The sequence below is a fragment of the Littorina saxatilis genome, linkage group LG13 (assembly GCF_037325665.1).
Source record: "Littorina saxatilis isolate snail1 linkage group LG13, US_GU_Lsax_2.0, whole genome shotgun sequence".
NCBI lineage: Eukaryota > Metazoa > Mollusca > Gastropoda > Littorinimorpha > Littorinidae > Littorina > Littorina saxatilis.
In genome coordinates this window covers 15928990-15945459 of record NC_090257.1, presented here as the reverse complement: position 1 = coordinate 15945459, position 16470 = coordinate 15928990, and the positions used below count along the sequence as shown (strand labels likewise).

At 42.5% G+C, this 16470-nt stretch overlaps 1 protein-coding gene across 1 annotated transcript in view; it reads left to right on the top strand.

The window, feature by feature from the left end:
* Positions 1–16470, top strand: part of LOC138983708 (myosin-VIIa-like) — a gene marked incomplete in the record, with an annotated part of 78439 nt that overhangs the window by 11398 nt on the left and 50571 nt on the right. The window contains 6 exon segments of the mRNA XM_070357017.1: positions 8767–9027; positions 9479–9663; positions 12295–12416; positions 13971–14227; positions 14781–14934; positions 15894–15970. Coding sequence (XP_070213118.1) covers positions 8767–9027; positions 9479–9663; positions 12295–12416; positions 13971–14227; positions 14781–14934; positions 15894–15970 — 1056 coding nt within the window.

Here is a 16470-nt window from a genome sequence, read left to right as displayed (position 1 = left end):
TGTCTATAATCTTCTGCTGCCTTACACACATCTATCAAATAACACCCTTTAAAACAGCTTCCTGTCACTGTGTCAGCAAAACAGTGATCTGTTTCAGTTGAGTGATGACAAACAGTCAGAACCTTGTTGGTGAGCTTTCAGTTACCAGAATTGTGCAGTGTATCCATTATTTGTCCAGTGTGTCTGTTTTTATTGTTATTGCAGTTGTAGTACTGTACCTATAGAATGAAGAAACAAAAACAAGAAAGGTAAGTTCATGGAATGTTTGATTATATTTTATAGACGAAACGAAAATATTCATGAGAGCGTGGACCTTAAATGGTCTTTGTAGATGTTATCAAAATATTCAAACCTCTCCTCTTTTCGCTCTGCAACAGATCTATACCAATGTACTTAGTAAACCAAAAAGAAACAGAAAATCAACTAACTATGGATTTGAGAGATCCTTCAAGTACCAGGGACCTCTTGTCTGGGAGAAAATCCCCCGGAGCATTAGGGATTCCCAGTCACCATCTGCCTTTAGAACAGCCCTCAAAACACACATGTTTAAGTTAGACCTCTGAAGGAGATCCCATGATCGGGGAGTAATTGGCGCTGCCACGTGTATTATCTACTAAAGTGTGGCGTTCGTGAAGATGTGTATGTGCCTGTGTGTGTTGTACTAGTATAACGTATGCGTACATGGAATGACATTGCGGGTTACCTGAACATTGACAATGACGAAAGAAAGATTGTGTGTGTGTGTGCGTGCGCGCGCGTGTGTGTGTGTGTGTGTGCGTGTGTGTGTGCGTGCGTGTGTGGGTGTGTGTGACCATGTTTGAATTTATTCGGATTTAGTTTTCTTTCCTTGTTTGTATTATGATTATGTAAGTGTAAAGCGCTCTGGGCTTGTCACCACGAGGTTTACGCGCTATATAAGTAATCGTTATTATTATTATTATTATTATTATTAGTGGACCCACATAGAAATAATGAGATAAATGAAAGACCGTAATAGCTCAGACAGAGTAGGCGTGTGTGTGTCACTGTGTGTGTGTGTGTGTGTGTGTGTGCATGTGTGTGTGTAAGGCCTAAAAAAAAAATAGGTGTGGTTACGGTAACCCGACCTACCCTATTTTTAGGGGCCGATCCTATAACTTTTTATTACATTTGTCAAAAAAAAAAAAAAAAAAAAAAACCGAGTGCACAAAACGCAATGAAAGCGAAAGCGCCCGTGTCGCACACTTATTTCCCTGTCGAGTAGGTTTAATTTGTACACATTAGAAAGAAAAAAAAAGAAAAAAAAAAGTGATTGCCTACCTACCTACCCTATTTGTTTTGGCTATGTTACCGTAACCACACCTTTTTTTTTTTTTTTGCCTAAAATAAAGATTTAGCATACGGCTACTAAAGCAGAGGCCGGGTATAAGGCAACAGTGCTTTTGCTGCAACACTTTTTGAAGTTGCTCTGGCAAAGTGTTCTGTAAAACATCCCTGAGTCTCACCCTTTTTGAAACATCTTTCGACAGATGGCCTTATCGTACAAGGCATTATAATGAGGCATGAGATCAATCTCACAGTTACCTACTTTTCACATCCAAAATGCTTCCTTTGCATCTGAATAAAATAGATACCATTATGTCAGTGTTGTCAGCCTAACCTAGGCAGGTTTGAGTGCAGTTTTGTAAATTTTGTATACTGAAGTAAGAAGTAAGAATCAGTTTATCTGCCCATGTGAGACAAATACTGCTGTCAGACCTCAGATCAACTGCTTACAGTTCATACTGAAACCTAATTAGGCCTAAAAAAAAAAAATAGGTGTGGTTACGGTAACCCGACCTACCCTATTTTTAGGGGCCGACCCTATAACTTTTTATTACAATTTGTTAAAAAAAAATAAAAAAAAATGAAAACAAGAAAACCAGTGCAGAAAACGCAATAAAAGCGAAAGCGCTCGAGTCGTGATACAGACGACAGACGATGCAAGGGAAATAACTCCTTCTACTAAAAAGGCCCAACAGACGCTTGCCATGACAAAAATGGCGGCATCTTCTTCGGTTGCGAGTGCTACACGCTTGGTTGCTCTGCTATAATAGAAATTTTTTTTAAAAAAAAAGTAATTGCCTACCTTCCTACCTTATTTTTTTGGCTAATTGTTACCTTAACCACACCTTTTTTTTTTTTGGCCTTACTACTGCTTGGGGCATAAATATCTCACCCTAAAAACTGAGAGGTAATAAACTAGACTGTCTAATTACACCAGAGCCTATATTTTAGAAATTCATGCGGTAAATTATGAATATGAAAGCCAGCTGCATTCCCTGTTGATTTATGATCCAGTGTAACACCGTCAATCTTAGATGACGTGCAGCTCTAAATGCTGTGAAGGCTGCTTTAAAAGCGTCTGTTCGTATGATAGATGGACTTTTTTCCAAGTTACTTGTAACTATATCTGTTGAGAATGAGAGAAGATACTGATATTTATCATGGAAATTCCGGTTGCTTTCTCCCTCAGGGAATTGTACAGCCAAATACCCAGCTGGAATACAAACAATGAATGTCTGGTAAAAAGTGTCTCAATACTTCAGTTTGATTTGAAATCCATCATAATTGTGTATACAGTGGTACATGTAACTGTGATGTGAGGCCCATCTGATCAGACTGAACACAATCCCAATAAAAGGGTCGCCTTTAATGTCTCATTCTATGAATTTGATGAAACTATACCTTTCATGAGGTTCCTCTGTGAAATTGCAGACACTTCTTTTAACAATTCAGGATGGACACTAAAAACTTCAGGAAATTGCATGCCAGCGGCAAGTTGATGACAGGTTCCTGTGTCACATTTACCTGGAGTATTGGGTTTGGGTGTGACAGGCCGGTCATAATATGTGAAGGGTTGCTCAAAATTGCCCCTTACTTGAACGTGGGGGCTCAAATATATATGGGAGAGACTTTATATGTATGTAACAAGGGGAAGGAAAACTCAAACATCAGCATAGAGTGTGCATGGATTTATTCATCACCTCACACCTGGAACATGCCAGTATAAAACAACATAAGGAAATGTACAAGATCAAAGTATAACAAGAGGCGAAGCCTTCAAGGCTCACGTAAGAAATCGACAAACAGTAACACAAACTCAATCACTCCGTCACACATACACACACACACACACACACACACACACACACACACACACACACACACACACACACACACACACACACACACACACACACACACACACACACACAGTAAGCATAGGTGAAACTGTGCAAGAAAGCGAGACCCTGGATCTGCCAAGTAGTCTCGGCCCGCTCACAATAACAATGACCGAGACTTTCAGTAATTCCTTTGCGTGACGTCTAACCCTCTTACGTCATAATGTGACGTCTTGAAATAGTTTCTATCACACACGTCGAACACTTTTGACCGAGACTGACGTAATCCATAGACTCGGAAATGTTAAAGTTTCTATCACACACACACACACACACGCACGCACAGACAGACAAAGTTTATCATCGCATAGGCTACACTTACGTGAGCCAAAAATCAATAGAAAAGTATTTGTCATGACTGTCATAAAGACAGTGAACACACAAATAGTTGCAGAAAAATCAACATGTGATGAATCGCAATCATCCAAAAAAAGAAATAGTCATAACTAGAGAGATCACAAAGAAAGAAAAACACCTCATGAACATCCGTCTAATATTGTTAACCTCGACAAACAATCCCATTAGACACACCTTCCTGCCAATCCGGTGCTTAACTTCTCTTATCTTCTTCTTCTTCTTCGTACGACGGTTGTGTCAGACTCGGAATCCGGAGGATGCCATGAACATGGACGTTCTTTCCAGGTCCTCCAGGGCTCCCCACATTTTGGTCCTCAGATCTGTTTGGTCAGGCCATGTCTGGATCCGCAGTTGGTACTTCTCTTATGAAATCATCACTTTCAATCAGACATCCATCTGAACTCGTATGTGATTTAGGTTTGTAATCACACACACACACAATTAAGTATTTACAGACATATTATGATAACACAGGCACAACTGTCCTTCCACAATCAACAAAACTAAGCTGACAGATTAACAAGACAATTAAGTAACCGTAATGTTGCGAATTTGCAGGTAAACAAACCTCAGAGCAGAAAATAAACCAATGAACAGGCGGTCATGGGTCAGTTTGTGAGGAACATTTCATAGTGTGTACAGCATAAAAGGAAGCCACCAACTAAAAAACTATGCCTGATCTTCACATTTGTCCTCAAGCTCAATGATTCAGAGCATTTGTTTGCAGTCAGAAACACCCTATCTTGTGTGACAGGCCATATATGTACAGAAGCAAGAATTTAGTGTTTTTGCAGCTTATAGATGTTTCTTTTGATAAAAGGAGATTATGATCTTTTTTCATTGATACATGTGGTTGATCAGTCTCCAGTATTCAATGATGCTCATGCCTTGAGGTTCATTTTACCTTTGAGCACTCACAAAGAAATGAAAGTAACAAAAATGAAAAATATCAAGTCTGAGTGTCACATGGCAATTGGTGCAGACTGAGAACTGTGAAATAACGAAGGTCCTTATTAAGCGTAACCCACACTTCAAGGTCTGGTACAAAAAGGGTTTGATTACATCGACACGGCTGAGTTGTCATTTCACCTCACCATATATATAGACAGTCATACTCCAACCTTGGAGCAAGTAAGTTTCTAGACATCATCAGGTGGGGCAGAAGCTCATTAATTAATCAATCTTTCCGTATCATCGACTCTGCCTTGATCAGGATGCGTTGCTAGCCCTGCACTGTCTTCGGAGCTTGAGTGCTGAATTATGAATTAGTTCCAGAAAATCAACAGCAGTAAATTAAGACAGAGCTTACACTCCCAACACAAAACCTAGTACTCTGAGGCCCTCAGTGTGTTGGAAGGGATATTGTATCTTCAGAGTGTACTGTCCAAGTTGTTTTATATTCTTCATTTTATTCAAAGGCAGAGAATGATAAGTGTTGTTTGTGTTAGCTTTGGAGTGTGCTTGCACAAGATATCAACTGATTTAGGTCACATGAAATGAGAATTGAATAACAGGCATTCCGTGTGCTGAATGTGTTTTATTGCAACAGAGTGACCCTGCTGATTTCTTGTAGACTAAGGAATTCTGGACTTTTATTTGTAGCACCAAATGACTGAACAATCCAAACAAGTTTTCAGTTACATTTGACTAATGCTGGTTCCCAGGTGTTACACTGTCTTTTTTCTGTTCCTGTGGATAATAACGCGCTTGGCAGAATTAGATTTTGGAAATCTAGTACTGTACGATAGGTAGCATCAAATACTAGCCTATTCTAAAAAGCCAAAACAAGTTTATGGCAAGAATTTGATTCAGTGTTTCCTGGGGTCAGGCTTTTTATCTTCCCTTCCTTCTTCTAAAGAGGAATTTTGGAATGTTATGATGTGATTGTGAAGCAGCAAAAACAAACCTACAATCTGAATATTCTGCAGAACATTTAGTTTGGCAAGAATTTAACTCGCTGTGTTTTCTGAGTGTCACTTTTTATCTTTCATTCCTGTAGCTTAAAATGAGCTGAAAGATTTCTTCCAAGACTCTTCTGGAAATGTACTACAAGTAGCAGCAAATACTTTAAAAGCCTATAATTTTGTGGACAATCGGAACAAGTTTATGGCAAGAGTTTGAGTTGCTGTGTTTCTAAGGTTTATCTTCTCTTATCCCTTCCTGTGAATAGTGTAAGCTTTTTCTTAAAGGACACTGTCTGTCTGTAATTGTGACTCAGGAAAGATCAAGTTTATGTTGTTTGTGTGACCGGTGGAAGTGTTGAAATGGCCAAAGTGAAGTGGGTCCTCTCTGCCTTGACAGGTAGAGATAGCAAGGTAAGACCTGTACAAGCACCTGACGAAACAAATGGGGCGATTGTGTCAAGGCAGGGCGTGGGGCGTGTAAATTGTGTATTGATTGTGTCCGTCTGTTGGTGCACCGTGCTGGGTGTGCTAAGGGTTAATTAGGTGGGGGCTGGGCTCAGGTGCTTGCTATAATTACTGTTCAAACGTGTATCATCTTTTTTGTAGATCCTGGTGAGACAGTATTTATACCTGCATTAATAATACTTTTTTTCCTGCAGGTGTATAAGTATTTTGTGCATCCGTGCATCTGGGGTGACACACACTGTCACACTGTGACAGTGTCACGCCGTCTGAGCTGAATTACCTGAGTTAAATGATAATTGACTTCTCTTCCGTTTTCTAGAGCTTTAGTTTTGTTGATCAACTATGTAATTATTTCTCCCAGTGAGACAATTTCAATTTGAACCTGCGCTAATGACGCTTTTTTTCTCTCAAAGGTGTATAAATATTTTTTGTACCAAAGTTTGCTCGTTCTGAGGTGTGTGAAGCTGAGTCGTCTGACATGTGTGTACCAGTTTTTATTTTCCTGATCAGCTTATCTGAGTTACAAAATGAATGCTATTCAGTTTTCTAGAGCTTTACAGCCTAAGGGTTGGTTTGTATCAAACGATTTTGCAGATCTTGATAAAGGTAAAAAAATCACAGAAACACCTGATAAGTGTCAAGTGCTTTTGATAACAGATGCAGACACAGTGGCGAGACAAATGACTGCTTGCTGGAAAACAAAAGTGCTTTCTTTGAAAAGCTGTCGTTATCTAGCATTTGCAATCCCCCTAAAGTGTATACCTTCCTCCTCGTTATCTTTAGCAGTCAACGCCTTCTGTTGTCCCTCTGTCAATTATCTTACTCACATATATTATCTGTACTCAAATATATATATATATATTTACACTCATAGGAAAAAGTTAGGGACCACTTACGCAAACAAACACAGCTTCCAAACCACCAAACAAAATTGAATCAAATTTGTAACATGTTTAATTCATTATCTCTGCGATCCTTTTCCAAAATATGGTGACATTTCATTCACGCATTACGTGTCAACAAGTTCTGAAACAACATGGGGGTCGAAAACAAAATGTGCAAGTTCCGAACAGTTCAGTAATGGGTGTGTCCACCGCGTTTTGCGATGCCTTCTGCAGTCCTGTTCCGCATCGAGTTTACCAGCTTCCTGCAGAAGGCCTGAGGAATGGCCTGCCTTTCGATATGCAGGAACTGAAGCAGTTGCTGCAGGTTCCTCGGGGGTGGGTGGTTGTTCCTCACTCGCCTGTCCAGCTCATCCCACAGGTGCTCGACGGGGTTGAAATCAGGGCTGCAGGCCGGCCAGTTCATCCTGGTGACACCAGCCTGCTGGATGAAGTTGTTGACCAGCCTTGCTCTGTGAGGTGTCGCGTTATCGTCCTGGAACACAGCCTGCACACCAATCTGGTGTAGAGCGGGTAGAACCAAAGGGGCGACAATCTCATCTCTGTAGCGCTGGCCCGTCAGGTTGCCAACAATGTGGTAGAGGGGGGTTCTGTGTCGAAAACTGAAGGCCCCCCACACCATGATGGAGCCCCGCCAAAGGCCACCCTCTCATACCGCTCACCCTGACGCCTCCACACACGAGCCCGACCGTCATGATGGTGCAGATTAAAGCGGGACTCATCGCTGAACAGCACATCGGCCCATTGCTGGCATGTCCACCTGGCATGGTTGTGACAGAACGCCAAACGAGCCTGGCGATGAGCTGCTGTCAGTCGTGGCCGTACAGCTGGACGACGTGATCGCAGGCCAACTTTGTGCAGACGTTTGCGGATGGTTTTCGTGCTGACGTTGGTGTTTGTTGCCACCCTCAGCTGGCCCCTGATGATGTTTGCAGTGGTGCCTCGCTGCTGCAGAGCTTGTCTTCTGATGAAACGATCTTCACGCTGTGTTGTCTTCTTAGGCCGTCCTGACCTGGGCCTCTCCAGAACGCTGTTGGTGGCCTGGAACTTCTGATGCAGCCTGACCACGACAGAATGGGACACTCCAAGTCGTCTGCCCACTTCTCACTTGCTTACGCCGTCTTGCAGCCATGCGATGGCCCGGGCTTTGTTGAAGGTGGTCACCTTTCGTCTGGGAGGCATAGTGAAAAGATGGTGGCTAGCGGAAAATCGCGGGGCTATAAAGCCTAACTGGTGATAACAGTTCACTCTCAACACATCCTCCCTGCACGTGCATAACGAATTTTTCATCTTTCCCGCCCAGGCTTGCCCACGCGCCAGCGTAAAAATGGTCCACTTTTTGCAGTTTGGCAGTTTAAACTGTCTCGTGCCCTAGCCAGGCCTCCGTGGATCCCGAGCAAGTTTCCTGCTAACACAGCATTGCTCACCCACTGGTGTGTACGGCCTGACAGCCATTTGGTTTTATAAACTTAGGAACAAGGAGTTTGGCACAGATGAAATCAGCTGGTTTTTTCAAGGGCGGTCCCTAACTTTTGCCGTTCAGTATATATCGGTCATATTTTACCTGGCCACCTGCAATACAGGGTAACTTTTGACTGGTCTCAAGGATTTCTTTTCAATGTGCACTGGTACTGCTGTTGTACAAATCACTTTGGGAGAATCCTGAGGCTGTAACTGCAGGTGAACAAGAACATTGTCTCTTGTTTGCTTGATCTAATACTCACGCCTTTTGGATAGTTGCTGAGCACCTCATTTAAGCTTCATCTGTGATTATGCTAGTTGTTTTTGTAAACCGGTAGCTGAGAAGAAGGGAGACTAGTTCCCTAGCTTATGGCAAATATTGTTGATTTCTAATTGTTAATCATGTGCTGTACACATGTAGGATTGAATACAAAACAATGTTGAAACCTAAATATTTTCCTTATGTTCAAACAGGGAGATTATGTGTGGCTGGATCCGGAGAAGCCCGGAGATTTCTCCGTGGCCATCGGTGCCAAGGTGCAACTCTCCGACTCAGGTCGCATCAAGGTCGTTGACGATGACGGGCGCGAACACTGGGTGGAAGGCAAGCAGAACATGCGCCACATGCACGCCACATCCGTGGACGGGGTGGAAGACATGATCTCGCTCGGCGACCTCAACGAGTCTGGCATTCTTCGCAATTTGTTTATACGCTATATGGAACACAACATTTACGTGAGTATATGTATATAATAATATGCACAGTAGTGCAGATTAACAGGGGGAATCTGCGTTTTGTGACACAGTGGAACCCCTTTAAGACCCAGACTGATGGAATACTTTCACTTCTTTCACAACCTGCTCTCTCACATTTTGTGTTCATAACATCTGTAAGCTTACTTCCATTTTAGGATTAAGAACGAAAAGCAAAACTTAACAGGGCTGAATCAAAGCTCCAACACACACCACTACCATACCCCTCCTCCCTCCTCCCCCTTCACGCCACCCCAACCTCCATCCCTTTACCAGTTTACAACATTGTTTCCCAACATTTTCTGTTGAAAATGTGTGCGCATTGACCTCCACGTTGATACTCCCCTCTTTTATAAGACCTGATTTTCTGAGAAATATTTAAATACAGTTTTTACTGTACAACAATGACAACAATATTTAACTTGTTTTTCAGACATACACAGGATCCATCCTTATAGCAGTGAACCCCTACGAGATTCTCAGCATATACACAGGGGATCAGATCAAGGCGTACAGAGACAGAAAGATCGGCGAGCTGCCCCCGCACATCTTCGCCATTGCCGACAATGCCTACCACAGTATGAAGCGCTACCAGCACGACCAGTGTGTCATTATCAGGTAAGAACGGCAGATGTCCCCAGGTGAAGTGCTACATTTGGTGCACTGTCCATGCTTTGCTTTCGTTTTAACCTCCCTCTGTCTTTCCCTTTTGCAACTTTTGGTTGTAGGTTAGCACAAAGGTGTATTCGACAATTGGCCCAAATGTGTTACGAAACCTGTGGAGAAAGAGTCGACAGGAAACAGGCTCTTTTGCTCTGACCAGTTCTGACAATAAAATGACTTTGCAACCTGGTTGCAGTCAGTCACGGGGCAATAAAATGACTTTGCAACCCGGTTGCAGTCAGTCACGGGGCTTATGTGATGAGTATTGATTGATCTAATGGGCCACACACAGTCCCGCAGAACAAATATCAGTTATCAAACACCCAGGCCAGAAATCGTTTTCTGTTGGCTGTTTTAATGTTCTTAATCTTGTGTGTGTGTGTTGTGAATGTGTACGTGCGTGCATGTACGCATGCATGGGTGTTAAATATGCGTTACGTGTGTGTTACATGTGTGTTTTTGTATGCATGAAAGAGGGAAAGGAGAGAGAATGTGCAATAGTTTGGGCGTGGTATGATCTGATTGCAGTTCTCAGTGGACCTATGCATCCACTCAGGTGACTAGGGAGGGGTAGTAGTTGGGTAATGACTAAGTGTGTGTGTGTGTGTGTGTGTGTGTGTGTGTGTGTGTGTGTGTGTGTGTCCTGGTCTATATTTTTATTGTAATTGTTCTTTTCCCTATGTTTTCTTGTTTCTATTAATTTCTCTTCATTAGCTAAATATCTGACTTTACCCAACTTCACCTCTCGTGCAAAAGAAAGAGAGAAGGGTGTATCAGAAATCTTGAGAAAAAAAGAAGATAAAAAAAGAAGATTGATAAAGAAATTAAAATAAAATAAAATAGGCGAGAAGATTTTAATTATTACACTAATTCTTATGTCCTCGACTGCTCTTGCCACACTCACAATCCATCTTTTTCTTCTTTTTTTCTTTTTCTTAGGCTTCTTTCTTCATCAGGTGTTCCTGCCCTGAATTAGCTTTTTAAAAGCTTCACAGCAGGAGATCCCGTTTGGCTTCACTGAATAGTTATGAATGGTCTTTGTACACGCCCTCTCTGTGTCATATTAGGCCTCATTCAAAGTCAATTCAGGGTAAAGTCAGAAAGGGGTGCATGCTCTTCTTGCCATTGTTTAGGGGAGCCATTTTGATGCAAAAAAACACATTCTTTCCTCGTGTACTGTGCAAAGTGTATGACTCACTGCAGTGTCAAGCTACAGGCCTTTCTCCAAACTGTTCGGGCAAAGATTTCTGTGTTGGTATGTGTGTTATTGTGTCTGTTTGTCTGAATGTCTGCACAGTCAGTCTGTCTGCCTGTCTGCCTGTGTCTGTCAATGTTTTGGTACTTCAAACGAACAATACATTATATATATACAAAAAAAGGTGGCATTTAAAATAAATAAGAACAAATATAAACAAGCAACAACAACAAAAAAACAATAACCCAAAACACGAACAATGACCAAAGGGGGTCCATGTGCATCCATGAGAAATTACAAAGATTTGTAGTCCCTCTTAAATCCTAATGCTATGTTCATGCAGCCTCTATACAGTGTTGTTTCAAAGAACAGTAGGATCAGGATTGAAGCTATGCATCAGGCTTTGTTAGTGTAGTAGGAAAATTGATGGTCAAAACTTTCGGATAGTCAACCAGCCAGGGGTCAGAGCAATGTGTCAGATAAAAAAAAAACCGAGGCCTGAGAACATTCTCTCCCCCAGTATATCTGGTAGATGGCACAATATGTTCAGGTCAAGGTCTGCACACAAGCAATAAACATGACTTTATGGCACGTACATAACTGTAAGCTGAGAACCTTTTTCATGGAACACCCGCCTAGTTTTGGAGGATTGACCAGCAGATGAGATCAAGCCATTTGCAGGTTCTGTTAGCACTACATGACACCATACCACTAAATTTGTATACAGTTGAACCTGCCTTGAGGAACTCAATAACTACCATCTGCCCACAACGACCGCCCCAAAGGATCCCCAATGAGTTTCCTTCTCTGTAATTCCCGTTTTCTATAGACGACTACTTTTGGTCGGTTTGTTTGTTTGTTTGTTTGCTTAACGCCCAGCCGACCACGAAGGGCCATATCAGGGCGGTGCTGCTTTGACATATAGCGTGCGCCACACACAAGACAGAAGTCGCAGCACAGGCTTCATGTCTCACCCAGTCACATTATTCTGACACCGGACCAACCAGTCCTAGCACTAACCCCATAATGCCAGACGCCAGGCGGAGCAGCCACTAGATTGCCAATTTTAAAGTCTTAGGTATGACCCGGCCGGGGTTCGAACCCACGACCTCCCGATCACAGGGCGGACGCCTTACCACTAGGCCACCGTGCCGGTTTGGTCGGTCCCTTTGGTGGTCGTTATAGACACTCACAGGTTCGACTGTATATTTTCCACACCTCTGCAGTGGGACTCGCAGTCACAATTCTTGGAAATCACTCTCTTGACTATAATTCAGATTTTTCAAACATGAAAACATCATCACCACCCCTTGGTCCCATTTGCACAGTTTCACAGTGTCATGCTTCCATGCTAAACCATGACCAACGTGTGCCAATATTTTTGCTTTCAGTGGAGAGTCTGGTGCCGGAAAGACAGAGAGTACCAAGCTGATTCTACAGTTTCTGGCCGCGGTCAGCGGTCAGCACTCATGGATAGAACAGCAAATCCTGGAGGCCAACCCCATTATGGAAGGTAGGAGTTTTAAATACTGTACTGTGTGCTGTTTTTACATTTAGTCAAGTTTTTACTAAATGTTTTAACATAGAGGGGGAATCGAGACGAGGATCGTGGTGTCTGTGTGTGTGTATGTGTGTGTGCGTGTGTGTGTGTGTAGAGCGATTCAGACTAGTATGATATCCCCAGACGTTTTTTTCATTTTTTCGATAAATGTCTTTGATGACGTCATATCCGGCTTTTTGTAAAAGTTGAGGCGGCACTGTCACACCCTCATTTTTCAATCAAATTGATTGAAATTTTCGTAAAGCAATCGTCGACGAAGGCCGGACTTTGGTATTGCATTTCACTGTTTTCAGCTTGGTGGCTTAAAAATTGATTGATGATTTTGGTCATTAAAAATCTGAAAATTGTAATTACATTTTTTTTTATATATGAAACGATCCAAATTTACGTTCATATTATTCTTCATTATTTTCTTATTCCAAAAACATAAAAATATGTTATATTCGGATTAATAACAAGCTCTGAAAATTAAACATATAAAAATTATGATCAAAATTAAATTTCCGAAATCGATTTAAAAACAATTTCATCTTATTCCTTGTCGGTTTCTGATTCCAAAAACATATAGATATGATATGTTTGGATTAAAAACACGCTCAGAAAGTTAAAACGAAGAGAGGTACAGAAAAGCGTGCTATGCAGCACAGCGAAACCACTACCGCGCTAAACAGGCTCGTCAGTTTCACTGCGTTTTGCACGAACGGCGGACTACGGTCATTGTGAAAAAATGCAGTGCGTTCAGTTTCATTCTGTGAGTTCCACAGCTTTACTTCTTCTTCTTCTTCTTCTGCGTTCGATGTTGGTGGCCGTGCTAGATCCTCAGACCAGTGGCTGCCAGGAAGTCCGCAGTCTTGCGCAGTTCGTCGGCAGGACCACAGCTTTACTAAATGTAGTAATTTCGCCTTACGTGACTTGTTTGTTGTTGTAATTGTCATTACTGTGGTGCTGAAGTGAACAATAGGTTAAAATCAAGATGCAATAACTGTATGTGGAGATAACTGCAGCATGTAGATTTTGCAAGGACAGGTTTGTTTCTGTGTGTGTGTGTGTGTTTATTTTTATTCACATGCAACCATGATTGTGTTATTCAGTTTAACCAGCAAGGAAGGTTTCGAATGCTTGTCTGAAATCTTGGACAGTGTTCACTGTTCAGTGTCACATTTTTCTGTGGGTGTTGGTCTAGAGCCTCCGTCTGTTTGTGTTTCAAGGCCCACAGAGGAGTTACATTCTGCTTTTCTCAGTGCTGGCAGTTCTGTGTGTGTCTTTTTTGTCGAGCACTCGAAGGCTTGAACAAATGTTGCTGTACATCGGAGGTCCTCCACTGAGCCGTACAGCTTTGGCTATAGCAGGGTGTCTTCAGTGGGCCAGATCTCTCATCGTGCAGCTTTTGTTGCTTTGAGTAGTCTTGCAAAGTGTGTGTGTGTGTGCGTGCGTGTGCGTGCTTACTTGCACATGTGCCTGTGTGCAAGAGGTAAAATTAAAATTGCTCGATATCTCTCTCCACAGCCTTCGGCAACGCCAAAACCATTCGCAACGACAACTCCAGTCGCTTCGGCAAGTACATAGACATTCACTTCAACGATCGGGGTGTCATCGAGGGAGCCAAGATCGAGCAGTACCTTCTGGAGAAGTCGCGTATCGTCAGCCAAGCACACGACGAACGCAACTACCACGTCTTCTACTGCATGCTGGCAGGACTGTCTGCTGATGACCTGGCCAAGCTGGACCTGCAGACGGCCAGACAGTACAACTACCTGACAGGGGTGAGAATTGTTGTTGGGAACTAGCTCATCCATCCTCAATCAAAAAACAAGAATTGTAGGTTATTGGAACGTTGAATATTGACACAAAAAATGTACATTGACAGTACGTCGACCCAGTGGTCTTTGAAGTAGACGGACAGACAAACACTTGTGGTACAGATAATGAACTTCTCTCAACATTTTCCATGAATCTTTCATGCAAGATGCCAGCGAGGTAAATTGATCAATCCTGATTAATGGAGGAAAAAAGTGTGCATACAGTTTAAAAGTCAACGGGTGGTAAGTGCACAGCTGCCAACCCTCGTGATTTTATCCAGAATTTCCTGATTTTATTTCCAATTCTGATTTTTTTTTTATTGTTGCAGTGATCTTCCAATTTCAAAAACAGCTGGTACGATTGTGTACAAAATGTTGACCTCACCGTGGTCACAATAAAGTGTATGTTGAATGGATACTTTTTGGTGTGAATAACAGGCTCAGGATTTGCCAGGTTGCCCCATTTGGAGCAACTTATTCTGTAAATTAACTCATCCTTGTTCTATTTGGTTGCCAGGGTGGTGACATAATATGCGAGGGACGAGACGACGTCAAGGACTTTGCGGACATTCGCTCAGCCATGAAGGTCCTGACCTTTACAGACGCGGAGGTGTGGGATGTCCTCAAAGTGCTGGCCACTCTACTGCACATGGGCAACGTCAAGTATAACGGTCAGTATGTGTGTGTGTGTGTTCTGTCTGTCTGTCTGTCTGTCTGTCTGTCTGGCCACTCTACTGCACATGGGCAACGTCAAGTATAACGGTCAGTATGTGTGTGTGTTTGTGTGTCTGTATGTCTGGCCATTCTACTGCACATGGGCAACGTCAAGTATAACGGTCAGTATGTGTGTGTGTGTGTTCTGTCTGTCTGTCTGTCTGTCTGTCTGTCTGTCTGTCTGTCTGGCCACTCTACTGCACATGGGCAATGTCAAGTATAACGGTCAGTATGTGTGTGTGTTTGTGTGTCTGTATGTCTGGCCACTCTACTGCACATGGGCAACGTCAAGTATAACGGTCAGTATGTGTGTGTGTCTGTCTGTCTGTCTGTCTGTCTGTCTGTCTGGCTGGCCACTCTACTGCACATGGGCAACGTCAAGTATAACGGTCAGTATGTGTGTGTGTTTGTGTGTGAGTCTGTCTGTCTGTCTGTCTGTCTGTCTTTCTGTCTTTGTGTCTACTTGTGTGTGTGTCTGTGTGTGTGCGTGCGCACCAAGAGGTTGGGGTATATGGGGTTAGAGAGAGAGTGTTCAAAGTGTGTGTCAATTCTATGCACCAAACAACATCATGTAGTGTGTGTGCATAGCGCCACAAATATATATTTGTGTATGTGTTTTGAGTTGGGATGGGGAGAGGGAGAGAGTGTGTGTGTGCTTGCGTGTTTGCGTGTGTATTTAGGTGGGATGGGGTTAGAGAGATAGAGAGAGTGAGTGTGTGTGTCAACTTGCATTTGTGTATGCTTGCATGTGTGTGTTGTGTTATGTTGTTTAATGTTGAGTATGTGTGTGTTTGTACTCAAGCCTGTGTGTATGTCCTCATCTGCTTGTGTGAAAATGTGACAGTCATACCTTCGCCACCAGCCCTCTTCTCTCCTCCAATACATTTTATCATCTTTCTTTTGTCCCTGTGTGCAGCTATTGAACTTGACAACATTGACGCAACTGAAGTCCAAGACATCTCTTTCATCAACAAAGCTGCACGACTAATGGAGGTCAGTTTTCAGTAGCTAAAGGCCGGCTAGTACAGACCCCCAAGTTTAAAGACTTCTACCCTTACAAGACCATGGTTTTTCAGATTTTCTGTACATAACCTTTGTGAGTTAAAACCAATTTTAAGACTCCTTCCTTTGTTTAGACCCAATTTTCTCAAATTTTTGGAGGTCTGTATTGAAATTGCTTTTCAGTTGAGGCTGGCTTGTTGTTGTTATTGTCTGTATTTTTGTTTCTTTTTGTGTGTTTGAAAGTTTTGTGGTTAAACAGGAAAAATATTGGAAAGAAAACAGGGAGGGAGAAAGGAGAAGCTTTCCTTGACTGCCTGATCTTTGACGTTGTTGCCTCAAATCAGTCTGCATAAGATGAAAGTCATTTTTATTTTGGTGCGACTCATGCTTTCAGGCTGTTTGATAGTTCCAGAATCTCAGGCCTGATTATGCATCCCCTACTGTTTGATAGTTCCAGAATCTCAGGCCTGATTATGCATCCCCTACTGTTT